A 27,591-nucleotide genomic window follows, 5' to 3' on the forward strand; every position below is an offset into this window, starting at 1 on the left:
GGGGTAAAAAGATATGATTATATATATATATACACACAAGATAGCTAAAATAATTATACCACTTATTTCTATTTATTCATTGAAAGAAACAGTTAGTGCTTATACTGTTTGATCAATTTTATATGCCTGTACCTGGTAATCCGAACAACTACTTTGAAGATAACAATATGCAATCTAATAACCATTGTTAATTTCCTATGGTGTTGTTGGGAAATTCTATATCGTTTTTATTGTTTTTTTTTTCTCTCTTTAAAATAAAAACAAAAATTGTATCTCAATACCCACTATTTATTTCAGCAAATTGAAATGTCATTGGCTGGATAAAAGGACTCAATTAAGTTCTTATGAAAAAAAGATTTCTTTACTCATATTTGCTGTCTCCTCAATTCTACTCAGGAATTTGGCAGATCAAATGTGACATTTTGGTGAACCACCAAACAATTTCAATCACAGTTTGGACTTCAAACAGCAAATATTTAGGATACTTCAGGTTTCTAATAATTCCTGACTCTGAACCTTAAATATCCTTGACTTGGTTCTCAGGAACATTTTAAATCTTTTATTTTGATTTTTTAAAGTCGTATTTAAAGCTAAAGGCCTGGATTTTCAAAAATTATGAACTTAGGATAAGTAAAAATATATCATTTAGCAAAAGGATTTCATTTTCTACCTTTGAAGCAGTACCATCCTTTGATCTATTTTTCCCTTTTCTGTTAATTTTTAATTATAATTTCCATAGAATATTTGGAGTCATTGACGTAGTTCTCTTCTGTAGATTAGTAGAGAACGTTTTTTGGCGAAGTAAGTTTAAGAAAATAAGTGAGAATAATCCATACAATGCAATAAGATTCAAGACTTTTGAAAATTGTAGTTTTCGTTAATATTTGCATAAGAAACTTTGTGAAAGAATTTGAAGAATATTTGTCTGGAAATTCACCTTACTCCTCGTTGATCTCAGAGATTTACTGGCCCTGAGAATTCTCTGGTGTAACTCCAAGTATGAAAAATCTCGATGTTCGGTAACTATGCATTTTTAACAGTATATATGTAAATCGCTTTTAGAAAATTAATTAGAAGGACAAAAGAGTATATATTTTATTTTCAAAGGAGTTTTAAATTCACATTTCTAAGAAAATATAAGACAACTAAAAATTGTCTTTAAATTGCTTAATGTTCAAAGTAATGTTTGTTATTAATGACCTAAAAACAGATCTAGAGAATGTCACCCACTTTAAAGGAAAGTTAGGAAGATGTGTGGCTGTCTCCTTCTTTGCACTTAACGCTTTGAAGAAATCTTTTGGCCAGAATCCTTACTGCAGTGGGTAACTATCTTCCTCTTAGTCCACCCACTTCCAGTACGTGCAAAAGGATTCTTTAACTCTGCTCTTTATAAAAAGAAACACTAGAGCTTTTGGAAACGGGGAGGTCAAGAGTTGGCCGTAGCAGGGAGGGAGGGGAGAGGAAGAGAACAAAAAAAATACCACGTGTTCTGTAGGTGAACAAGCTCCCCAGGGTGAGTGGCACCATCAGGCATTGGAAACAGGTACCATTAAAGAAAACTTCTAAATGCAAACATAAAAAAAAGAAACATTAATCTGTTGAGATTGACTGAGCTCATGTAATGATTTTAAATGATATGGGATTTTAATTACTAATAGATTTTTTTCTAAATGTAATTTATTCAAATCATAAATTATATATGGGATAATTATAAATCTAATTCTTTAATACTGTCAATTGTTTCTAAAGTTGTATTTAAAAATAATTTTTAAAACATTAGCTTTTTCTTTTTCGCACATCCAGACTTGGCTAGTTTTTCCTGTGTTCCCAACTATTTTTGCTTTGAATAATTGAAAACAATTTAGCCTAGTCTGCCTTGGTAGGTCTATTCTTTTGGTCAGGGAATATGTAACCATTTTCATTAAAGTACCAGTCTTTAATATCCATTGAATCAAAGTTCATCTGAAGTTTTTTTTTTTTATTTAACAAAAATATATCCCAACCTGGCAAGCGCAAGGTCGTGAGTTCGGTTCCTGGTACCAGAGAAAAACAAAAAAAAACAAAACAACAACAACAAAAATATATCCCAAAAAAGGTTTATCTCTCTACTTTGTGCTGGCGAACGCCAACCATAAGCTATTTATTATACCTAGAATACCTACTATCTTTTGCTTCATGATCATTCAGTATTATTCCTTGCTAGTATCTCACTAGAACATCAAGGTTCTCTCATTTATAATCTCCAGTTGAAGACTCAGTGGTGATTGGTTAACATTCAGTTTGTTGTTAAGAGTCAAGTCTTCTGGTGTTAACCATGATTTGAGAAGGAAGAAAATGTAGAATCTGAATATATAACTTTATAACCACTTTGATTTTTAACAAAATTAAGCTACCAGCCACAGACATGTTTATTATTTAAAGTATCTTCATAAACCACCTAAAGAACTTAAAAAACAAAGTGTTCTCACAGGCCTGAACCTTGTATTTGGGAAAAACATAGTCCTAGCAAATAAATGCGTTATCTCTAAAAATATTAAATTAGAAATTTGAATAACAAACATTGCTGAATTGTGAACATATGGTGTCAGATATCAGTCCTTCTTTTTGTATTTTTTCAACTTTGAACCGAAAAACCAATACATGATTAAAAACTATTCTGAGCTAACACTGTAAATCATGCTGCAAGTGAGAGCAAAATGTGTCTACAAAAACAAACAAGAGGAAACCCTTGCCTGTCTTTATTTCGTTAGCCAATAGTAATGTCATCTGAAGACAGAAGTGTAATTTTTAAAACTCTGTAAATGTTAGACTAATGTCTACTAAGAAACAAACAAAAAGGAACAAATCAAACAAAATGATTTTCTCAACACTTATGATGATCAAATCACAAGATATTTGTTTCAGTATGTGCTTGCTCTTCATTTTCACAAGAATAAATACTATGGTAAGACTCTTGAAGACAATCTTCTAATACTTCTGTCATCAAGTCATCTGTGAGGAAAGGTTGTTAAAGCTCTTAACCAGTCTGCTTTTTGAGTATTTTCACATTTTTCCTAAAGAGGAAAGCTGGTGGTGCTCAGAATTTATTATCAGCTCAGCTTTTGGGGTCTGAGAAAAATCAAGGGATTATTACCAAATTGCTGTATTTTGCTACCTTACTTTGTATTCTGATCTGAGTAAACTGTGTAACTGTGGCAACTATGAAATTATGTAAACTGTGAAAGAGTTCAAGTATTTAGTTATGAGATATATGGGAGCTGGGTGTGGTGGCACATGCCTGCAATCCTAGCACTGGGGAGGCTGAGGCAGGAGGATTGTTGTGAGTTCAAGATCAGCCTGGGCTACAAAGCAAGCTCAAGGCCAGCCTAAAGTCCATAGAGACCCTGTCTCAAAAAGAGAAAAAAAGAGACAGAGGTATAGGAAATTAAAATTGTTACATACTACTTCAAAATGGACCAAAAATGTCTCATACATATTTCCAGGCCACTGTTTGACTTATTGACCAAAACTGTGCCACATAGAAATTATGACCTCAACCCTAAACCCAGAAATGTACCTTAACCCCACTCTGTAGTTACTAATAAAGTAAAGAAAACCTGACTAAAGAGCACAAACACATACAGTAATCTTCCACACTTTTTAAAAAATTTCTCTTTACCTGCCTGGAGTTGGTAGAAGCAAGTTTTGATACCTCTTTTTTAAGTGATCAACAATGCTGATTTCCACTGTTGAACTTAGAATAACATTGAAAAATACTAACAAAACAAGCAAATCCAATGATATATACCAGAGTATAATTGGGCCCTCTACTCAAGACTGACCTTATGACTCATTATGAAAAAGCAATCATAAAACTTGGCAGAAAATAAAAACTAATTAGTTTACACATGTCCAAAATTCAATTCTTGTAAATAGTAATACATTGCTTCAAGTAAAACATGTGCAATCGGAATAATTTGTGATTTGTGTTGTAATGACCAAGACATTAATAGTCACATTTCAATGTGTTTCAAGCAATTTACCTCAAATAAGTTATTTCTGAACAGTGCTTAAGCCATGCTATTTTTTCTTGTAAAGGCTTTCATATCTCCTTCTGTGAAATGATATATGTGCTTATTTTTTCTTCTGAACTCTTGCACATAGACTGGCAGACATTAGGATACAGTTCAAATTCCTAATAAGGACTGAGTGGCTGAAAGATCAGACAGACCAAGTTGATCTTCCTCATTGATACCATCTCAGGAACTGGTACTGCATTGGGTACATGTCAGGCACTTAAAAAGTTTAATGGTTTTGTTAAATTAATTAAATAGATATAGAATCAGTACCCAGTCACATCCATCCTTGACTAGATCTTTTATAAAGCAGTGAGTTTCAAAATCATTCACTGGACCTGCAATACAGCATCAACTGGTAACTTGTTAGAAATGCAAATTCTCAGACTGCATGCCAGACTCTGTAAATAGAGATGGACTGAGAAATCTGTGTTTAAAAAGAGCTGTAGGTGATTCAGATGCACGCTAAAATTGAAAACCGCTGATGTAAAGTATCCCCAAATACTTTTTACACATTTTTTGCATTATGAGTATCTTAACAATCTATTATGGAAAGATAATCCTTTTTATAGGACAGATTGTGGAACATTTTAGTTTCTCAAGCATTTTATTCTTCTTAAGAGTCTCTTCATTTTAATTTTAGGAACTGTTTCCTATTCATGTAGTAAATTTTGTGCTTAGTGTAGGAAGGCTGGCTCTCAGTTATTGGTATAGATCCTGAGACAAGAACTCGAGTGTGCTTAGGACACTGGTTCCAGAAAGCACAAGTGAGGAGACTGTAAGCATGCGAGATGAGTAGGAGAAAAGCCAGTGACAAATGTCTTGACAAGAATAAGTTATGAATGTAGGCAAATGGGGCTCAATGCTGATGAAAGACTTCTAAGAAACTGTAATGTACCTCAGAAGGGATATCCAGTGAGGGCTCCTGGCTGGTTTTCACAGAATCCAATATGAGTATACAGTACTAGGGTTTTGTAAAATAGCAAAAGCTTTACTGTGCAGTCACACAGCAAGGTGGCCAAGAACTGGAGAAGAAACTTGGATCTGCTTCCTTGAATCAGCTGGAAGGAATGGATTTATGAGAAGGGAGAGAAGAGAGGGAAGCTGCTTGTTCATTTGATGCCAAGAAGGGAATTTCAGTGTTCTTTAGCTAAGCCTAACCAGCATCCTACCTCCTCACAGTGGGGTGTTTCTTTCTGGGAGGGAGTTATGTGGTGGCAGGGGTGGGGGTTTGGCTTATGATATCTTAAGGTCATTGCCTGGAAAAGCTGTCTTCCACTCGTGAAAAAATCAGCCTCAAACTACCCTTGATTGGATTCTGTAGGCTTTTTCCCTATTGACAGCTTAAGTACTTTGTTATTAAAGGAACATCTAGATGAATCCAGGCCTTAGAGTGTTTTAGAATCATACTCCCCAGTGGGATTAGTAAGGCATATATTCACTTCCTTCCATTCAGATTGGTTGAAAATTGATCTTCCACAATTCTAACATTGAAATAAGACCTCCAAATGATATAGGGGAAATATTATAACTCACAACCTGTAGACTTCTGATATGCCTAGTTTGTGTTCCCTGATATGGAAGAATGAATTCTAAGGAACAAAACAGGTTAAGAGTAGGAAATTGTACTGAAGAAGAGAAACAGCTCCTGAGAGAGACAAGAGGGGCCCAAGTGGGCTGCCAAGGAGCCCACCTCTCAAAGAAGGATTTATAGAGCAAAATCATGAGGTGGGTACAAAACCATGAGGTTAGTACAGTGTGGAGCAAAGCTATGATCAACGAATTGGATTACAAGTTTAGCTGCTTAGGTAACATTGATCCAATGGGGAAGCAGGTCATGTAGGAACTGTACATGGAAAGAATAGGGAGCTTATTTTGGAAGAGATGGTAACCTACCCAGTTAACTGATGCTTATCTAGACTTTTTGGACCAGGTAATATTAATTATTGTACATTGTTTATCCCTCTGGGTGGTATGTAGGTCTAGTCATTCTGTCTTTATCTTGAGGCCTGGTCTTCAGGGAATGTGCCTCCAGCCACAGTTGTAATGTGTTATTGTCTTCTACATTGACTCTCTTGAGGGCCCAGCCCTGTCTGATTGCCCATAATATTTCTACCTACCTTAGCTGACTATAGTAATATAACTCTACTTCTAGGTTATATTTGTATATCACTGAATGAGCCAGATTAAAAAAGCATACGTTCTTGAGGTGAGACATGCAATGGGATACAGTAGGACAGCCCAGGAAGTGTTTTCACCTTCACTTGAGGCCCAGTTCACATTGACAGAGACCTTCGCTTGAGGCCCAGTTCACATTCACTGTGACCTTCCAATGACGTAGTCACTTTCAGCTAGCCAACAAATACTTAATGTCTGAGTCATGTCCAGAGTGAGTTGTTGGGAATATAAAAAATGGATGAGCCATAATCCTTTGCTCAAAACTTAGTAGGGAAGAGCATTTAGAAAAATGAAAAGATAGCTAAAGTACAGTTATAGGTGTTTCCTGGAACTGGTACATATATTCACATTTATAAGAGGAGAATTGTGATCATGGAAGGCCTTTTAGAGATAATAATAAGGGTGATAATGCCTCAGTGGAGTCCTGAAAGACTCTAGAGGATCTGGAGGCCAGCCAAGTGAAGAGCAGTGAGGGTTATAGACAGAAGCCAGAAAGATAGCAAAGTAAGAGGGAGATGGGAAAGAGAGAGAGAGAGAGAGAGAGAGAGAGAGAGAGAGAGAGAGAGAGAGAGAGAGAGAGATTCATGACAATATTTGAGGATATTGTAAAGACTGGTTTGCTGGAAAGTCCTGTGTTAGAGCATTGAGTGTTTCAGGCTGTGGTCTCTTTGTGAGTTGAAAAGGTCCTCACTAGCTGTGACTAAGGTAGGAAGAATAAAGACAAAGTGGCCTGCATTCATTTGCAAGTCAGGAAAGAGTGTCTACCTTCAAAGGATTCTTAGTTTGGGGCCCTGAAAAGTTTACCATAGTTGTGTTATGCATCACTTATCCAATCTGTTAGCTACCATCCCATAAATGAAGCTTGCTCTGCTCTTGACTTTTGTTCTTGGAGCAGCAGAAATCAGAGGACATGAAAGCATTTGCCTGTTGGGTTTACCTATTTTATATTTATTTGTTAGGAAAGAGTGTTATTAGTGACCCTGATAGTGTCACCTGCCTGGATCTGAACAGTTCCTGAAGCTGAGATGGAGAATTTAAGGGACCCTTTTGAAGAGTGTTTGCAGATTTGCTGACTCCAGTTGGAGTAACAAAATCAGGAAGAGGCACAGAAAAGTTTTATTAGGCAGAGATGAGAGCAAGCACTCATAGCAGTGAGGTGCACTACAGTGAAAACTGAAAATATTTATATTTTTTGGGCAGTGGAAATCTGGAGAATTTGATAATCTATAGTCTCCAGTGTATGGTAGTGCACTAAAGAGGATAGCCCGCCCATAGTAAGATCCATTCATATGGGGAAAATCTTAACTTACAGGTCAAAAGATGGTCTATTCAGAAGTGAAAGAGGAGTATTTGTAAGTAAGAAAGGGAATGGTTCAGCCCATTTGTAGGTGAAAGGAAATTTCTCATACTTACTGTGTTCTGTGAAAGGAGAAAGGGAGATGAATAAATGAACAAGAAAGAAATAGAAGAACTGGGCTGTGTCCTGAGATGCAGTTTTCATTTTTAAAATTTCGAATTTCCTTGTCTCCATTCTACCTAGTTATTATTTCTCTGCCCTGCCTTAGTAGGATGTGAGCTAGTGGAGTTTTCCAAGGTTGAATGTCACCGCCTTGGAGACTGAGGGAGGCACAAAATTAGGTATAGAAAAAGAATCTATAGAAAAAGAACTATAGAAAAATTTGTTCAACAGCAAATCATCCTGTAGGGACTGGAAGCCATGAATTAGCAGTGATGTTAAAAAAGAAAGTTCTGAAAACATAACAAAACAAACAACCACAGTTGTGTTCCATTTGTAGAAAAGGTGGAACTGACAAATCTAGATGTATAAATGGCATTTAGCATAATTTTAGTCAAGCAATTATAAGTACAGAGAAGCAAACGTAAAAAATTTGAAAACTAAAATAACAAGAATTTTATTCATCATGAACCAAATGGTTCATGATCACTTAACTGTATCAGATGGTTTGAATATACTTACCATAGCATGAGTTGCTTTGTTAAACACTGTAATTCTGTTCTGTAAATGACATTTCGTTTGAGCAGTTAGCAGTTGCTGCCTCAGTTTCAACTGACATTTTGTTACTAAACACAGTTCTAACACCATAAGGTGGTTTGTCAATGGTTAGAAAAGGTAGTTTATATTTCATCATAGTGAAATAGCATGGAAGGGAGAGGCAGTTGCTTGGAATTCTGGAAATAGTCCATTGCTGTCAAGTCTAACACTATTAAAGCATCTTTTACAATAGGCCACAGGGCTGCTTTTATATAAAAGAAACTATTGAAGGAATTTAGAAAGTCCAGAACACTTGAAGATCTTCTTTTGATTCAGTAAGTTTCAAAGGTCACACTTCCAAAAGGGCATACTTCCAATGCACATAAATACTTCAAAAATGACAAACTCAAGTAGTTTAGGAAGATGACCATTGTAGCTCACTTTTTGCCTTTCTCTGCTTTTTTTTTTCTTTTGAATATTTTGTATATAAAAACCAATAAAGAGTTGTGAAACTTTTTTCACTTGAAGTGTTTTGTTTCTAAAATCATGAAAGCTATATACCACTCCTAAAATTCTGGAAAGCCAAGTCCCTACATAATATTGGACAAGCCTAAAGATTGCAGAAATATTGATCTAGGAAAGTTTGAAGATTAATATTCAGTTTACCTAGTAGCTTCTTCAGTGATGAGTTATTTACAATACTGGATACAGTCAAGCTACATAAAGGCTTTTATCCCTGTAGAACAGTAGTAAAGTAATTAACTGTTTAACTGCAGATACTAGATACTTAATTGTCTTATTGGCACAATACCTAAGAAACATTGTCCAATTTCTCCTCTAGAAGCATTTGCACATCCTTCCTGTGGTAATAGCAGAAAGCTTTGTTGACAAAAGAACAGTAACATATATAACTATTTTTCTAGTTAAGCATGATGTACTTCATACATATAATTGAATCAATTATTTAGCAAGTCAAGGTAAAATGGGCATGATTAAAATAGTACATGTCACATACAAATCTTTCAAATTCTTCTGTGGTACATTATGCATCTCTCAGAAGTACATAAGATAACACAACAGAGGGTAAATATTTAAAACTCTTGTACATCTCCAAAAATCTTCTGTAACATTCAGTTTAACTGTGTTAATGATACAGGGATGATATAGAGACTTCCAAATGATATGGGGGAAATATAACTCCCAATATACTGGATGTCCAATATGCTGAGTTTGTATTCCCCAAAATGATGTTTAAGGAACAAGGGAGGTTAAAAGTAGGAAATATTTATTGAGGGAAAGACACCTTTTGTTTAAGAGAAACAGAAGGGGGATCAGAAAGTGGGTTGTCCACTAGCTCACTTCTCAAAGGAAGTTTAGTAGAGCAAAATCACGAAGTGGGTATGAAATCATGAGATAGATATAAGAACAAAACTATGATCAACCAGTAAGATTATAAGTATAGTTGCTTAGATAACATTGATCCCATAGGGAAGCAAGTCACATCACAATGTACATATAATTTGGGACAGAACTATGATTGACCAATAAGATTAAAAGTATGATCACTTAGGTAATATTGATCCATTGGGGAATCAAATCAGGTGCATGGAAAGAACAAGCATCTTTCCTGGAAGGGATAGTCATGATCTTGCCCCACCTCCCCCCACCCACTGAGATTGATGCCTATTTAGAATGTCAGTCATTATTGTTTATCCCTGGGGAAGTATGTACCTGGAGTCATCATATTTTTGTTTTGAGTACTGACCTTCAAGTAATGTGCCTCTGCCCACAGTTGTAATATATTCTCATCTTCTGCACTTACTCCTTGGAGGGCTTAGCCCTGACTGCCTACAATATTTCTATCTAATTTAGCTGTCTATAATATTATGGCATGTGTCTACATGTCTCCCCAAAGCCTCATGCTTTTTTTGGGGGGGGGTGGTTTCAGAGGTGGCTTAAGGGCACTTAAGGGCATTAGGATTAAGCTTGTTAGTGGTAATCCCCCTAAGTAGCTTGGATAGATAAAAGGGGCAGAAAGAGCTATGGTCATTCTTTGCTGCTTTTACTGTATTTGCCACCATGAACAGCTTTTCCTCTGACAAGCCACGCTGCCTTGGAGCCAGCCAATTATGAACTGAAACTTCTACAAACTGTGACCTAAGTAAACCTTTCCTCCTTTAGGTGTGGGTGTGGCATATTCTGTCTCAGCAATGAGGAAGGTAACTAACACAAAATTTGGTACCATAGAAGTGCAGTCATTGCTGTAACTGTACCTGACCATGTGGCTCAAGAGTCTTTAGAACTGGCGTATAGGAAGGAGAAGAGTAAGGAAAGATTTGGCGATGCTGAGTCAAAAAGTAGAGTTGGAATGAGTGATGCTGTACTTGATAGGAAATTCTGGTCAGAGCTCAGAAGACCAGACTGCAGATATAAATCCTACCAGGTTCAAGAGGTTTCTGCTGGGAAGAAAGCTTGTACTGGTTACTGGACTTCAGATGGTGTGTGTTATGCCTTGGCGGAAAGTTTGTCTGCATTTTGCTCACGACCAGACTTTGCCTAAGACTGAGATTATTTAAGTGCAGCAGGCTAATTAATCTGGTAAAAGAAATTTCAAGGCAGTCTAGTGTTGAGGCAGTGGCACGGCTATTATTGGGGGCTTTTGATAAGATTTATGTTGACAATCAAGAGCAAAAAGCCCAACAGAATGATTTAAAATGTTTTCAGTTTGGCCAGAAAAGAAGCTCCAATAAAGTTGTGGACTGCAAAGATAGAGCTGAGGAAATTCTGGTTGCTGAGAAGTAACACAAGAATAGAAAAAATGGCCCGAGGGCATCACAAGAACCAGAAGGACTCCAGCCTTTGCATCCTCAAAATTACCAAAGTAAAAGACTTAGCTTTGTGAAGAAAGACACAGAACATTATGTTCCAGAATGACAGTGGCCTAGAAAATTTGCTCCTTGGGATTGGGTTTAGAATCCTCAGTGATCCGAGCACTTGACCGCTATACCCAAGAGAGAAGGAAGCCTGGCTACTGCTCCAGCTGGTGGCGAGCCTTGGCATCATCCACTTGGTGCTGGTTTTAGATGCATGCAGAATACAAGAGTTGTGGGGTGAGGAAGGCTTCCACCCAGATTTCACAAGAAGGCCTGGGGGGCCAGACAGTGTGCCCTTGGGAGGGCAGTGTGTGAAGCTGTGTGAAGCTAAAGATGCTGGGGGCACCCCAGAAACTTGGAGAAGCTAAGAATATGGATTTCCTGAGGGAAACTGTAAGGAGGTAGCAGAGTCAACCCAAGAGAGAAGCCATAAGAGATACAACCTGTACAAGTACAACCCGACAAGTGCAGTCTTCTATCACCATGAACTGCTTATTCTCTGAGCAACCATCCTGCCTTGGAGTCAGCCCATTATGGACTGAAACCTCTACAAACTGTGACCTAAATAAACCTTTCCCCCTTTTACTAAGTGTTGAGTATTTTGTCTCAGCCATGAGAAAAATAACTAAGACAAACTGTGATCATCTTAACTTTGAAAAATGGATATTTGCTTCCGGAACTTTCAGAAGATGATAGAACAAATCTTTACTATTTACTGGTTTAGGTTAACAAGTGCTACTTAACCTTAGGTTCTGTCCCTTGCTAACTGCTTATGCATAAGCTGAATAGCTAAAATGTCTCCTACACTAGATAAAGGAAGGATATGCACAAATATGTAAATATGATTATCTTTTTTCCCAAATACATGTAGTGAAATTTTGCTTTGTCCCTGCAATAACTTTTACCTAAACCCTAGTATAATGTATTCTCATTATGACAAGGGAAAAGACGGGGACCAAAATTAAATCCTTACTCTGGTGAACTTATATCCCAGAACTCAGAAAAAGGCAGTGAACGTGTGAGTGTTAAAAGTGTGTGTGTGTGTGTGTGTGTATGTGTGTGTGTGTGTGTGTGTGTGTGTGTGTATTTGTCCCAGGGGTAAATGCTCTGCAGAATAGCGCAAGAGTAAGTGGCAGAGAGGCATGGAATGTGGAGAGAGGAATGTGTGATCACAGGGGTCCTGAAGTGTCACTTGTGTAGAGCCCCAAATGACACGTGGCCAGGCTATGTGTGCCTTGATGATGTTGAGCAACCCAGGGAAAAAGCAGGGCAAAGGTTCAAGTGGAGAGAGCACCAGCAGGAAACCGAAGAGAGCTGAACCAAGAAGTAAAGGGGATGGAAAAGGCAGCCTGGCCCTCCAGCTACTTACGTAACTAAAGATACTTTCATGACGCCTGGGATTCAGGGCTCTTCAGAGTCTCAGGTAAGCACACGGATAGGGACAAGACCTCTAGGATAGGGAGACAGGCCAGGAAAGAAGTTGACATTTGATTCAGTCTCTGAGTGATGAGAAATACTTTTCCAGTGGATGGAGAGGTAATGAAAAGGAGCAAGGTAAAGGTGTGAAAGTACACAGCTATGACAAACCCATATGTTGCATTTAGAAATGATCAATAAATTTCCCCTCTTTGAGAACACAATTTTTTCTTCATTTGTTTCACTATGGCAAGAAAGTCTTTGTTCATAAATCCCAGGATTTAAATACCTATATTCCCCAAATCATTATTTCAAGCCCCAGTTAAAGTCCAACTAATGATTTACTCATTTTTCCCATGTCATACTGAAGAGTTAATTTATTCTGCCAAGGGATATTAAGTTATTAACAAAATAAAATAAATATTTTAATGACGTTTCCTACTTGTGCCAAAAGACAATATAGTAGAATATGATAAAATAAGCAACAAATACAACATTTTAAAAATTTTGTGGCCTAATCCACTTTTACCACCATAGTGAATTTCCAAAATAGTTCAAGTCCAGCAGAAACTAACAAAAAATTACAAACAGTAACATAAAAGTCCCTTTTACCACAAATCTTTACATTCTAATCAGGCAAAGAATTAAAGTTATGCTATTACTTTTAATCAGTATCCAGTCTGTTCAGGAATACAGGACACAGGAAGATGGGTCTGTGCCATGTGATGAGCAGGGAGTCTCTGTCGTTGCACGTTAAGAAACACAGCCAGTGGCATCGTGTTGGCCAGATCTCAGTGGTGGCATAATTCCATCTCCCAGGGGGTGTGGGAAGACCCAACTGCACAGCAGTAATAATAAATCTAGCATATCCGTTTATGAAATAACTTTGGCAGGAACAGCAAGAGGATTTGGATGCAAGTGTATTTGTGGTCTTCCAGCTGGAAGATCATAGCAGAGATTCTAAAGCAAAAGGCACAGAGTGGGATGGCAGATAGTGGCTGCTTGCATAAAGTGAGTTGGGGATCCATGCTGAGCTCCAGGGGAAATGCAAACAACAGTCAGTTTGGAATATCCCCCCTGCTGGCCAGTACCACCACGAGGGATTACTGCCGCCATCTGCTGGAGATACTTGGGACTGAAAAGTGGACTCGAGTCAGTCTCCTTTTTAGGGTATTCCTGAGCTGTGGCTTTTGTTCTAGTGAGAAAAACAAAACAAAACAACAGCAAAAGAAGCTAGTGAAAATAAGCAGTGAAATGAAGCCCAGATTATGTGCACTTTTATTGTTCCTTAAGAAAGGCAGAGCTTTGTGTTGTCACTGATTTCAGATTTATAGTATTTAACTGAATTGCTTTTTTTTTTTTTTTTTAACCAGTAGAATAGTTCAGTTTGGCTATATGTAACATTCAGGCAACTGGATGTAGCATGTACTGTAAATCCTTGAACCCTTTGCTGAAAACCTATTCTATTCTGTATACTTCACATTATATATCTCTTTGTAGTTTTTATTGAAGAGACTATAATGTTGTTTTTTTTTTTTTTAATTAGGAAGGGGGGAAACTTAAATGAGAAAAAGTGTTACCAATTGGTCAAAACCATTATATGAGTCTTACATAAAACATAATAATTTGCCTTCTGTTTGGTTTTTAGAAATATTTTCTCTGGCCAGGCATGGTGCACATGCCTATAATCCCAGCACTAGGAAGGCTGGGGCAGGAGGACTGCTGCAAGTTCAAGGTCAGCCTAGGCTACATAGTGAGTTCAGGACCAGCCTGAACTACATAGTGAGACCCTGTCTCAAAGAAAAAAAAAGATTTTTTTTCTGTTGGTTGTGCTCTCTATCAAATTATTGTATGACCTTAATTTTAAATTATATAAGACCCTTATGGGGTTTTAGTACAATTTGAGAGCATTTAGAAATGTATGGATAAATTAACATTGACCCTAATTTACAACTACCAAAATATACTAATCTCATGGGATTTTCTGTAGGAAAAAATGTTTTGTGTGATCAATGTAATTTGGAATGTTTACTTGTTTACATTCCAAATATATATTTTTTAAGCCTTTAGGGCGTATAAATTAAAATATGAGAAGCTGATATTTATTGTTTACCATGTGCTGTTATTTTCTTAAATTCTCATTATGACTTTATCATCGGAGTACTCTCCTTCTTCCTACTGATGATGCAAATATGAAGCTGTGCATTCTACAATATTGTTATATAAATTATTTCTATTATTAATGTGACTTTTGTTGATATATTAATGCTAACCTGTTAGATACTTGGAGTTGGATTTCAGTAATGACTTATGTTTAACTTTGTTTAACAAAGCATTTGTAAAAGTATCTGCCCTCAGAAAAGTCCTTCCTTACAGTAGAAATAATGTCCTACTGGACACGGGTCTAGAAAGGCCAGTGCAAGTTGCACTATTCCTGTAGATGAGGAACCAGGAAGACAGTACAATAGCTCTTTAATACTTTCCAACCACTCGTTCCAGAATAAACCGCTCCTGTCTTCTCCCTGGGATGGCTGTTTGCTGGTTTCCAGCTGACAGTTCGGGACAGGTAGGACTACGGATGCAAACGCGTGGTCTGTTTGCTGGTACAGGTGTGCAGAGCACTGGAAACCTAGTGTGTAATACTCAATGCATTCTGCAAAGGGAATGAGCTTAATTTAGTTAAGCCACAAGGTTCAGTGTCCATGAAAAGCAGCATGTTTCTGTTACTGTTTAGTCGATTAAATTGTCTTCTGCCCTTGTAGGAGCGGTTCCGTATTTATTAGCAGCAAGATACGTGCGCTGGCAAAATCGTTGATTTCTGTGCTGCTTATATTTAGCACATCTGAGGATTTGAGAATGAATGATGGGAGACATGGTGATAAATTGTCAGGCTGTTCTAAAGATTCAGAAGTTCTAAAGTTCCTGCCAATGACAGATGGTCTGTCCTGACTCATTGCTTATCTTCCTGACAGGACTTGATTCCCCACCCCTTTTTTTCTAAATTCTCTAAAAGTAAGCTCAGCTTTTTAGATGGAACAGGCTCATTTGTCAAAATTACATTATGGGATGGAATCCATATGAACATGTAGGATACATGCTCTGTTTACACTATTAATGTGTGCACTTCTAATGATAGAAGAGAATTATGCAGCAAGAGTAAGAAAATAACAGATGGCCAAGGAAGAACTATGTTTCTATTCCTCCTGTTATTCTGATAACCAAACATACTACAGTCCCCACTGTAGAATTTGTTTTAGTAGTTCTCTTCTACTATGACCTTTGAGGCAGATTTTATTATTCATTATGGTAATCAATATTATTTTTAGTACTTTCGGTGTTTCATTATGATTGAAAACTTCTCAAAATTTTCAATTAAAAAGCACAACTAAGTTGTTTTTGGTGGCACATTCCTACAATATCAGCTACATGGGAGGCTGAGGCAGGTTGTGTACAAGTTCCAGGCTGGCCTGAGTAATTTAGTGCAACACTGTCTCAAAATGACATCTTAAAAAGGGGTGACCTGGAGTGCGTAGGGATGTAGTTAGTCATACAGCACTTTCCTAGCCTGAACAAGATCCTGTATTCTGTCTCCTGCACAGACAAATTGAAGGAAAAGCTAACTAGTACTTACTAACTTGTAAAACATTTATTAGAATCAACACGATGGGACTAAACAACTAAAACAATGATACACTTGGATTGAAATGAATTCTAATAGGAAACAGAAAGGAAAATTTCAATGCAACTGAATAATTCCATTTATTGAATTTAACTGTTTGCTAGTAAACTAGGAAATGTGCATGGAAGTAAATATAAAGGCTTTAGAAAGCCTAGAGCATCATAAGATAATTCCTAAAATCTAGAATGATGCTTTTTAAGACAGTATGGCCACTAGTTTGATATGGCATTATTTCAGCTTACATAAGTTATCCAGTTGAAAGGGATAAATATTACTGAAAATATTAATCAATGAATTGATTTGAGATTTATAGAAGTTAGTTGCCTTTTGTTATTTACACTAAGAACTCAGAATTTCATTTTATACAAATGTGTCTCTCCTAGGAATACTCGCTGTGTGTTACCCCAAGATAAAATGTGAGGATAAACATTATCACTCTTTTCTCTCCTCTTTTAACCTACTGTAAGGTTTGACCTCTCTGCAGATATACAGGTGCACCCCCTACTACGGTACTTACCTCAGTCACTTAACTGAGAGAACTGAGAGCGGACGAGGTTTCCAAGGTGGAGGTTGCTGAACTCCCTGTCACCTCTGCATGCCCCTTTCCAGATCACTTTGCGGCACTGGTATCAGTTTCATTTTCAATTTGTGGCTTCTTAACATTATTCACTTTCACTAGCACTCACTTAAGAAAAATCTGTGCACTCATGCCATCTTATTGGTCATGCATGAAAAAGTTAACCTAGACCTAAGGAAATTAAATTTCTTTTTAAAGGGCATTTCCTCAGATAAAAAATGGAAACGCTAGCTTTCTGTGTACAACATTATAGTCAAAAGTTTCAAGCTCCCTTAAAACATGTTGTCATAGTATTATGTGGGGGTTTAGTTGCGTGTACATGTGGATGTACTGTGTTATATAATCAAAGGGACAGGACATATATATTTCATGTTTAAGGACTTTTTAGTAGAATTTATTTTCTTTCCCTAATAAAAAATATGGTTATGAAAAAAAGTCCTCAGTATTCAAAGTAGATTGAAAAGCCAACAAGTATTAGATGATTTTGAAATCATGTCTACAAAATCACAGAATTAAAAGTTACTCTACTACATTTAGTACAACTTACTAAGATTAGAAAAATGTAAAAATCTGAGATTAATAAAAAGGCTTTGGATAAGGTAAGATGGGATAAACTGCTTTAACAATTATTCACATAATGTACTGTCTCAATGCAAAAACCTTTATTTCAAGTGAGCACAGTAGCAAAGCAGAGTCTCAGAAAAGGGTCTGCTCTGTGCCCTGGAGCTATGCTGAATGCCCAGGTACCTGTGGGTGCAACATCAGGATCTCAGGATTTTGGAAGGCACAGAGAGAAAGCTTGGGTGGGGTGGAAGTGATCCACCTCACCTCTGTTCACACCCTCTTGCCTGGTGCCCAGTCACATGGCCCTGTAGTTCATCCTACAGGGAAGCATGGGGGAGGGGACCCAGCTGGTATCCTTGGAGAAGGCAAGGATGGATTTTGGTGATCGTCCAGCATCTTCTACCATGCGAATTCTCAGTCTTCCTTAAAATTTGAAGTGATTTTCAGCTATTAACCTGTCTAGATTGTCTATGTTTTCTAATATAATATGTTCTTAGGGCAGAATATTTTTTGTTTCATTTAGCTGCCTAAATTTGAGGGAAGCATTGGGACTAATGCTCTAGAATAGTCAGTCGCAATGAGACGTAGTAGGAGACCTGAGAGGTGAGGAGCCTGATGGAGGCTCCTAGACCCTTCCTTCCAAACACGCATGGAGACATAAGGATGATCTGCAGCTTACTCATACTGAGGCTCACACATACCCAGTGCTGCCTGTGGTGAAGAGCTCCCAATTTAGAACATGAAAATAAAGGGGTTATTTATTTATCTGTAGTAATGTGCTAGTAATTTATACTTCTAAAGTATCTCATACAGTTTTTAATACTTCTGAGTGAGACCAAAGACAGGAAGATTGTTTTCTGATGATCCTAAGGGAAAGTAGGTGTGCAGTGAGTAGAATCATGGTCTTAGATGAGATTTACTTCCTCTTCTCCTTCTCTTTCTCCCTCTTCCTCTCCTTCTTCTCCTCCTCCTCCTCTTCCTCTTCCTTTTCCTTCTTCTTCTTGTTTTTTGAGACTGGGTCTTGCTGTGTGGTTCAGACTGGACTTGAATTCACTATGTAGCCCAGGCTGGCTTCAAACTCACAGCCATCCTCCTGCCTCGGTCTCCATACTGCTGGGATTATAGCATGTACACCACACCTGGCTTGTTTTCTTCTTTACTGAAACGCACAATTGCACCTTGTGCCTCAGTGCTGTTTTATACTTTCACAGGGAAGAGTATTTCAGGTTAAACTGTGAAAAATTAGCTTTAGTGTCCAGACAAATTTCCAATAAGCTTCCCTTTAGTAGGTCACAAATGCTATCTTATGAACAACTTCTTAGAAATATCTACAGGCAATGTAGCATTTGAACAGTTTGAATTCTGCTTAACTTAGCCACATGGAACAGACTATCTAAATAAGCACAGTTTAGGATAAACTGAGTCATCTCTTCTTTCTACCACTAAGAGTGCTTCAAAAGTATTTTCTGCTTCTACATCATGACTTTCATATTTCTTCCTTCTGGGTTTTTCCTGTCTTCATAGTATAGTTGTTGCTTCTCCATATTTACATACTTTGCTGTGATTTACCCAGAGCCCTATTTTCTTCATATCTGACTCTCCGGTTTATATTCTTTTGAATTATAATAGATTTCCCACTTATTTCCTAATGTTTTTAATTGTTAAGAAATAATTCATGATAGGTCTGTTCAACTATTAATGAAAAATAACCAGAAAATTAGAAATCAGTTCTCATTACTGATATAAATAACAAGTTGTTTTTAAAGCTAAAACTAAAAAATTGCCATGTGTCATATTTTCTATTATAGTTTTCAACTATAAGTTGAACGTGCATGTATTTTACAAATAGCAATAATGATAGAACTGCAAAATAGATAACATTCTCAGTTCTCTGCTAATACATTATGTACAAATTCCTTATTGTGGTTACAAGGACCTGCAAATAATTATATACTTTTAGAAAGCATCAAATCATACAACAAATATATATACAATTGTATTTCTTAGGATTCAGTGCATCTTTCAGTAAGCATTTATCAGTAAAACAAAAAATAACCACCAAAATTCAATTCACGCTTTGTAGCAACTCCTTGCCAGTTATTAGAAAACATCTCAATTTCAAACTAAATCTTCAAGTGTAATTACATAAAATAACATAAAATTTCTTACACTGCAGTTTCGCTATTCTACACTTATGACCCGAATCACAAGAGCTGGTCCTAGAATATATATGATAGGAATTAGGGAAATTTGAACACAAAATCTTCCCCCCCCAATGCACACACACACACACACACACACACACACACACACACACACACACATACACACTTTTTTGGCCAAAGCCAAAGGAAATTTAGAATAAATGTCCAGTTAGTCAAGGATTGCTGCTCACATATTACTTTCTTCTCCTTTCATATGTATAGTTTCTTTTCATCTGATTAGCAGTCTAAGGGCTGCCAAAATTTCCTAGCCATGGCTTAATGCTAATATAATATTTGTTGTGTTTGTATTTTACAGTAGGATAATTTTAGAAATAGAATCTACTTAGTACACATGACATGAAGATTTTTAAGAGAAGAGAGTGCAGTTTACTTTTTCAAGACTGTAGCAAAGATATACACGAGAAAATATCAGAGTATAAAAGTACCAAGTCAGACTATAGAGAGATACATACTTACATATGTACAAAAGTCATCAAAGTTTATTTGGAATATGGACTATGACTTGAGATTGGAACACCTCTCTTACTTTGGGAAGTCATGAAACAGTTTTGCTATTATAGTTCTGTTGAAGCTTATTTTTGGTGAATTATATTTTCAGATTTATTTAGCAGATCTACAGTGCATCTGCAAGTCCAACATGAAAGCAAAGTTTGTATAAAGACCTGTCAGATGTGCAAATCATTTTTTGCCAATTACAAACTAGATCCATTTAGTTTGGCTGATTTTTCCTGATTAATGCTGAGATCTGGTTTGCTTTCTGTTCTAGGTTGTGGAGACTAATCTGGTCGCCTTTGACTGCCACTGGATCATTATAAACGAGGTAAAGCCACCGACCCACACTGTCCCCGCTGCATCCTGTTTTCATGTACACAGTGGCAGTGTTTCCCCCTGCCGTGGGTTTCTGAGAGGGAACAGAGCATGAAGTAAACTTTCAGCTTATTGAATACGGTTAAGTAAAAATAGAATGAAGAGTTTTTAAAGATGAGAAAGGACTTTACATGAATAAAATAAATAGAAAAAGTCTTCCCTGCTGAGTATCTTTCAGCTTTTCCTGTTGGCACATACTGTCTGCTTAGAGAGATCATCTTTATGAAAAGTAGAGCTCTTCTTTGTAAGCAAAGAGAATTCCTCCCAGTGGAGTGCTTGTGCTGCATTTATATTTTAATGTTGTTTCTAGAACTTTTGCATCTACCCCCTTAGATGAGGATTAAGTAGTTCAGCATAGGAATATGAATCAATAGTAAGCAGGTTTTTCCTTATTATAAAGAAGCATAACTGTTTTAAAATCCATGAACTTGTCAAATTCATCCTGAAATTTTTTTTATTTTTGAAAAGATAATACATAAGATGAAAGAGACATTACTGCCTGAGAATCTTATAAGTGTTCCATTAGGACCTGCCAGTCACTGCCAAAAGGACAATGGCCAGATCAGTCCTGGACAAATGTGTGATCACACAAACTGATCCTCAGCAAAACAGGGTATTCAATCATAGCGATTATTTATGAGTAAAGGTTATTATTATTTATCTTTGGATAATAATTATAAAATAGTAAGATTTATTTCAGAGACAAAATAGTATTGAGGGTAAGAATTATGGTTTCGTAGTCAGAAAAATAGATTCAATTCTGTCTATAAAACTTCTTAACTGTTACTGTGGAATATAATTCTCTTGTGCCTCAATTTATCTATCTATATTATGGTAAGATAAAGCTTACAGTTTCATAATAAAAATAAAATGAGATGATCTAATCTCTTAATACAGTTCCTTGCAAATTATACTTGATAAATGCCACAGCAGTCATGATAGCTTTCTGTTAGAGTGCACAGATCACTGTCTCACATGATGTTGAATGTTAAACACTATTGCATGAAGTACAGAGAGGATGAGGTCCACAGAGGTTAAGAGATTTGCTTTGCTTAGGCAGAGAGTAAATATAATTCCCATTTTCAAGTTGTATCTCTTAAACAATACTTCAGTGGTAGAATCATTCTGTTTGGCCCAAGGTGCTGGAGAGGCCACACAGATCCGCTTTGGGACTGACAAAACTTAGGTTTGTGTGAACTGTGTCTATATCTCTCCTGTCCCATGAAAACATGTTTTTCTGAGTCACACAGGCATTCTTTCATGCACATGTAAGACCTCTTTTTCAACGAGATTCTGATACCTTATAATTTTTTCATACGTCTGAATTTTGCATGCTAGAATCCCAGCCACGGCATGAGTGAATTGGGAACATTCCTAAGTGGCCCAGTAGAATAATTAACATTAGATTGGGGGAGGAGCAAAAGGCAAGGCAGCTCACTGAAGCTCCATGGTAACTTCTCAGACGAGATGTTTTTAATCCTTTTTTTTTTTTTTTTTTTTTTGGCAAGGAAATGAGTTTTCAAAGAAGTTAATCAACTGAAGTACTGTACAATTTTTAAGAGATGATAATGGCATTTGTATGACAGCCTTTTGCAATGTAACAATCCAGTTGTTTTATTTTTTGATAATCGTAACAGATTTTATTTTTGATATTTCCACTACCTCAGTTGTAATCTAATGGGGAATCGTTTATACCACTGGCCATTGTCTTTAGTGTAACTATTTTTAGATTTTTTTTAAAAAAATAAAGAATCTTTCTAATCCCTATTTTTATATCTTGCCTAACTTTTGATAGGGAGTAAATCACACAGATTTCTTGATGCTAAATAAATTGGAGTCATTTCACTCATTCAAATTAACAGAGCTGACTATGAAAGAAACATAAATTGCTCTTAATTAAATCAAATTAGTAGTTAAAGTCATTGCTGGGCATGGTGGTGCACATCTGTAATCCCAGCACTTTGGAGGCTGAGGCAGGAGGTCCTCAGAGAGTTCCAGGCCAGCCTGGGCTACATATTGAGTTCAAGCCCAGCCTAAACTACAAAGTAAGACCATGTCTCAAAATAAAAAAAAAATAAATTAATTAAATGGAAAATGTCATTCCCTTGTATTCTTTGATAAGATTGAAAAAGGTACCCATAAATTGCTGTTGTCCACATCTGATTTGGCTTTTACTATTGCTGTCTGAATCTTAAAGGTGTGGACACAGGTAAGATGGTCATTTATTCACTTTTTACTGGTCAATTTGTACTTTAGAAGAAATCACACCTTCAGAGTGTACGGGTATACTCTGAGTAGACTACCATGTATTTCATTGGTGAAGAATAGCATGGAATGAATAATAAAAATTTTATTTTATGGCATCTTTTATAAGCATTATCTTTCAACCTATTACATTTATTAAATATCATTATATAAAGCATTAGGAAGGAAAATACTATCTTTACATGAACATTCCAAAACTTTGGTTACTTTTTGCAAAACAAAACGTTTACATAAACAAGGCAATCTGAATAGTCAATGTTAAAACAATAGACCTTAGTTCTTCTCTCAGCTTTTAAACTTGTTTTTACAAACTATAAATTCTCCTAACTTTATTTTTATTACTCTAGGAAACCATCCCCTGTTTTCACTCAGAGTCTGACTTTGCAGTCCTTCAGCAAAGGCACCATGTCTTTTAGGCAGGTCAGGACTGCCTTGGCTTTGAGAAGTGCAGTGCTCATAGCCTGCAGCATTTACACTGGCTGCAACTGGTACCTTCTGACCTGGATAAACCCTCAGAGAGCAAGGAGGTTTGCAGGGAAACTATTATCAGCCACTGAGTCCAGCCATGCTCACCTCCACAGGTTCCACTCAGCCACTCTATTCCCTCCAAAATGCACCTCCAGAAGCTTGAGTCCTACCTCTTTTTATACATTTCTCATTCATATGCTCGTTTCTACAAATTGATCTTAAAACTCATGGTTGACCATGGCTTCCATCAATTAAAAAATAAATTTCTCCCATTTGCTAGAATGATAGTGAACTCTAAAAGCAAGGACAACGACATAGCTAGCAACATGCACTGCCCGTTCTGACTGAACATGGATAACATGACTCTGTCTAGCTTGGTTTGTGCAGCTGTTATTTTGTTGCTAATTTTCAAATGGGTTGCAAACATTTATTTAATCTTATTGCACCAGTAGTTTCTTAGAGAAGGACTATAAATCAAAGTTGGCATTGTGAATCATGATACAAATTGATGTAGAAACTTGAAAACGTTGTATTTTTTTCATTTGCATTAAGTGTGCTATAATAATGAGAGGCTGCGTGAGCTCATATGGTGCAATCAATCATACCTTAGGACTCGGTAATGGTATTTATCTTCCCCCTGCAATCAGTGGCTCCAGCTCAGAACAGCCTCTTCATATAACTGTTGTCATATCCCTTCAGGGTTCTGAAGCAGATGGCCTAGCACTTTATTTAAGTTTTACAGAAGTTAGAAATTCAGATAAGGAGATAGACACTGTTTAGAGCTGCAAGAAACATAATGCTTTATGCATCCTTTTATTCCTGATAAGACTAACCTGACCTTTAATGTTCTGACAGGATTTTACTGACTTTGAAAAGTTAATAGTTTAAGCCGTCACCCTCGGTTAGTCACTGCTGAGTATTACAGTAAGGGCAGAAGTTGTTGGTTTGGGGGCTTTTTGCTGTCATGTAGAGATCTTGGCAGCCTACTTGTACAGTGGATGTTTTCCATCTTTTCTAGCTGAGTGATGAGATGAACTACCCACTACTAGTGTGTCAAGCAGAAAGTTGGTGTTGTGCTTCTCTTCCTGTTGGTATTAGAGTCTGGTTTATTCCAGATTTAAACACAGTGTTTGCTAATTGCTCCACAGCAATGATAAACTTTCCAGAAGAATCAAAGGATCATCTTTGCTAAAGCATGAAGAACAGATACATATTAGGAAAGAGACACCTTTTCAAATGATACCCACATAGCAGACTCTAAAATCTCACTAGTAATATTTTCTTTACTCAGCATTATTGAACATATTTAAAACATCCCAGCACCTAAAATTGAAATCTTAGATATCAATCTGTAGAACATAGTCTGGTAAAACCTTGCCATTCATTCACTTTTTAAATAATCAACGTTTGTTGACTACTTACTATGGGATAGGACCTCTGCAGTGCTGAGATTAAAGAATGAGCGAAAGGGGGAAACTACTGGGAAAGAGAAAACAGGAAAATATTTTCCGTAATAACTTATATGATATAGACGGGCATCTGACCTAATGGACTGAAACAGTCATTTCTTCCCGCCAAATCTATTAATTTCAAAAGCTGGTATACTTCAAGTCTTCCAGAATATCACAGTTCTTCCTAAAGATTTGATCTGGGGAGTGGATGCTTCAGGGAGAAGCTGCATTCCCAGTGATATGTTTTTTTTCCTGGACCACACACAGGTTATGGATCACCCCACATTTACTGTTAAATCAAGGTGAATATTTCTCAGTCATATTGACTTGACTCTTAGTAATTTTTGACTACCCAAGGAAATTAATCCAGAGAAAATAATATATTATATTCTTCTTCCAACAAAGTAAAAATAAAGTTTGCTATACTGAAACTTACTTTTAATTGCAGCATTAATTCTGAATCCAGAATATGCAAAATCAAAGAATACAAAGACAAATAATTCTATAATTCTGATTCTTGAATTTTTTATATTTTAGAAATTTTCTGCATATTTTTGTAGAGATTACTAGCAAATTTGGTAATGTTAGGGGCTCAGGGCTTATGTACTTGTTTGGTAAACTACTTCTTCACATGATTATTTTAAATCTCACTTTTTTATTTTAAAGAGAGTAGTAAATGAGAAACAAGCAAACAAAGAAAGAGCACAGTAGCAGCATACCAGTATCACAAACATAATCAAATCAAAGCAAGAACATTCAAAGTGATACAGAGTCTCATGACGAAATAATATGAATCAACAGTGGTTGTTACATCACCTATCCCTATCCTCAACTACTTTGCTCAGATTACCCGATGTAAGAATGAAAGATTGCTCAAACAATTACAGGGAATAAGCAAATAATTCTTCGACAAAAGGGTAGAGATAATACAGAGTTTCACTAGACAAGATGGTAGGAGTTGACCATTGTAATTCCATTGCATATTGTTACCTGCAAATCAGTTGCTTAGACTACCAGACACATTTTAAACATTTTTTTTTTTAAATTCAAAGCATGGGAACAACACCGATGCTAACTGTAACAATAGTTTTACACTTTAATAGAGACATTTACTTAGAATTGTTTCTCATTCAGGAGAACATCTTTTAGATTAAATGATCATCTGTCTGTCCCTCAGTGTTAATACAGCACTGCACCTGCCACTCTTAAGTGTGCCTTTTGAAATGTGAAAGTTCTGTAAATATAAAATAGCTGCCTAATCATGATTTATACTACTATGAAACTGCTTCTAAGATCAGATGTCAAACCTAAAATTGCAAGTAATTTTTTTGAGACTGACTGTCTGTTACTTTTGTTCACAATGGCAGATTCTTTCCTCCTAGAAGATTACTTTCTTTTTGCTTCCCCAAATAATAAGAGAAAATATATTCAATTCAAATTGGCATTTCTGCAGGTTTACTTAGGCTTAGGCACCTGAGGAATTCAGCTTATGGAAAATAGAAAAAATAACCACCCTTTTTTGTGTGTTTGAAAATAGAACCGTTAGACTTTGACTCATGATAGATGCCTTCATCAGTCTTTACGGAATCATCAGGCTATCAAATGCTGAAATAATATATTCCTATAGTTTTAATTCCCATCATTCATAAATATTAATCTGGGTAATTCCTGTAAGGAAATACAGACTTCTCATACAATTACTTCAGAGAATTACTCTTTTATTACGTTTATAGCTTCATCCTATGAATAAAAAGCATTTTGAATGAAGAGCTTGAACTCTCCTTGATTCTCTAGTTATAAAGTAAGAACAGACATTGTCTGACTTAGTGTCATTTTTTAGCTGAAAATTAAATAGATAGTATTTTACCTAAAGTATAATTGGCATTTATTAATTATAAACCTTTATTTTACTGATTCATAGTTTTTCATATATGATGCAGACAGAGATGGTGGATAAAGTTTTTGCTAGATCTGTACTGCTAAAAAAGTTAGGACCACATATACAACTGAACTTACTATAAAAAAGAAAAGTGGTTCAATTTTTTACTACCTTTTGAGTGAAACTCCCTGACTGCACAATATGGAATTTTTAAAAAAATTGTATGACAGTGAAGAGCAATATTAATATTAATTACCTTTAAAAGATTACAGGTTAACATTTGGAATTAAAATGGAGTTGACAGGACACTTTAATTTTGCTTTGTGAGCAGATGACAGAAAATTAAAGAGTGACCTACTCTTTGCCAGATATTTTGGTGGCCAGTGAAATGACACCGATTAAAAGAAAAAGACACATTTTTAAACTGAGAAAAACCATTTTTATGGTGCATTAAGGATTAATCGCCCAGAAATTCCTGATATTACACTGGATACAGTTGATGGCAGGTGTTATTTTATTTTCATAAAAATCTATACTTCATAAAGATCCTAAATAAAGGATGAACTTTGCAGCTAATATTTGCTACAAAGAATATAATTAGCCTAGGAAAGAAAAGAAAAATTTGTATCTATAAATTGTCTTTTCTTCTTTCTTTATTCAGTAATAATTCCTTCGATCAATACTGAAATATATTCACCACAGTCCAAAATTTATCTTGTATCAAGTCATTTATTTTTATTGTTGTAGGAATCTCTTAACACAAATAATTTGTTAGTTGTGAAGGCCCCGTTAATTTAAAGCTTCCACATGGATGCTATTAAGCACAAATTGCCTCAGTAAAAAGATGGTTTTAAAACTAAAATTTACTTGGATCACTTCTATTGTAATTCCAATTAGAATAAATATATGTTATAAAAATATTTCATTTTTTATTACTTCCACATCTGTTGTTGAAGCAAACCTTAAAATTTAATTGGCGTTGGGAAACTGGTGCAGAAGGAAGTAGAAATTATACTTTTTTGAGTTTGGCAAATACTCATATGCTAAATAAAATGTATTATGTACAAGTACTGAGTTTCTTCCTCACTCAGCATGGTTCAA

At 36.2% G+C, this 27,591-nt stretch overlaps 1 protein-coding gene across 1 annotated transcript in view; it reads left to right on the forward strand.

Moving 5' to 3' along the window:
- The window catches only part of Grid2 (glutamate receptor, ionotropic, delta 2), a 1,119,457-nt gene that overhangs the window by 589,115 nt on the left and 502,751 nt on the right, over positions 1–27,591 (forward strand). The window contains exon 7 of the mRNA XM_005374673.1: positions 20,327–20,380. Within this exon, the coding sequence (XP_005374730.1) occupies positions 20,327–20,380 (54 nt within the window). The remainder of the gene's footprint in view (positions 1–20,326; positions 20,381–27,591) is intronic.

The sequence above is a fragment of the Chinchilla lanigera genome, unplaced genomic scaffold, assembly GCF_000276665.1.
Source record: "Chinchilla lanigera isolate Chin_1 unplaced genomic scaffold, ChiLan1.0 scaffold00004, whole genome shotgun sequence".
NCBI lineage: Eukaryota > Metazoa > Chordata > Mammalia > Rodentia > Chinchillidae > Chinchilla > Chinchilla lanigera.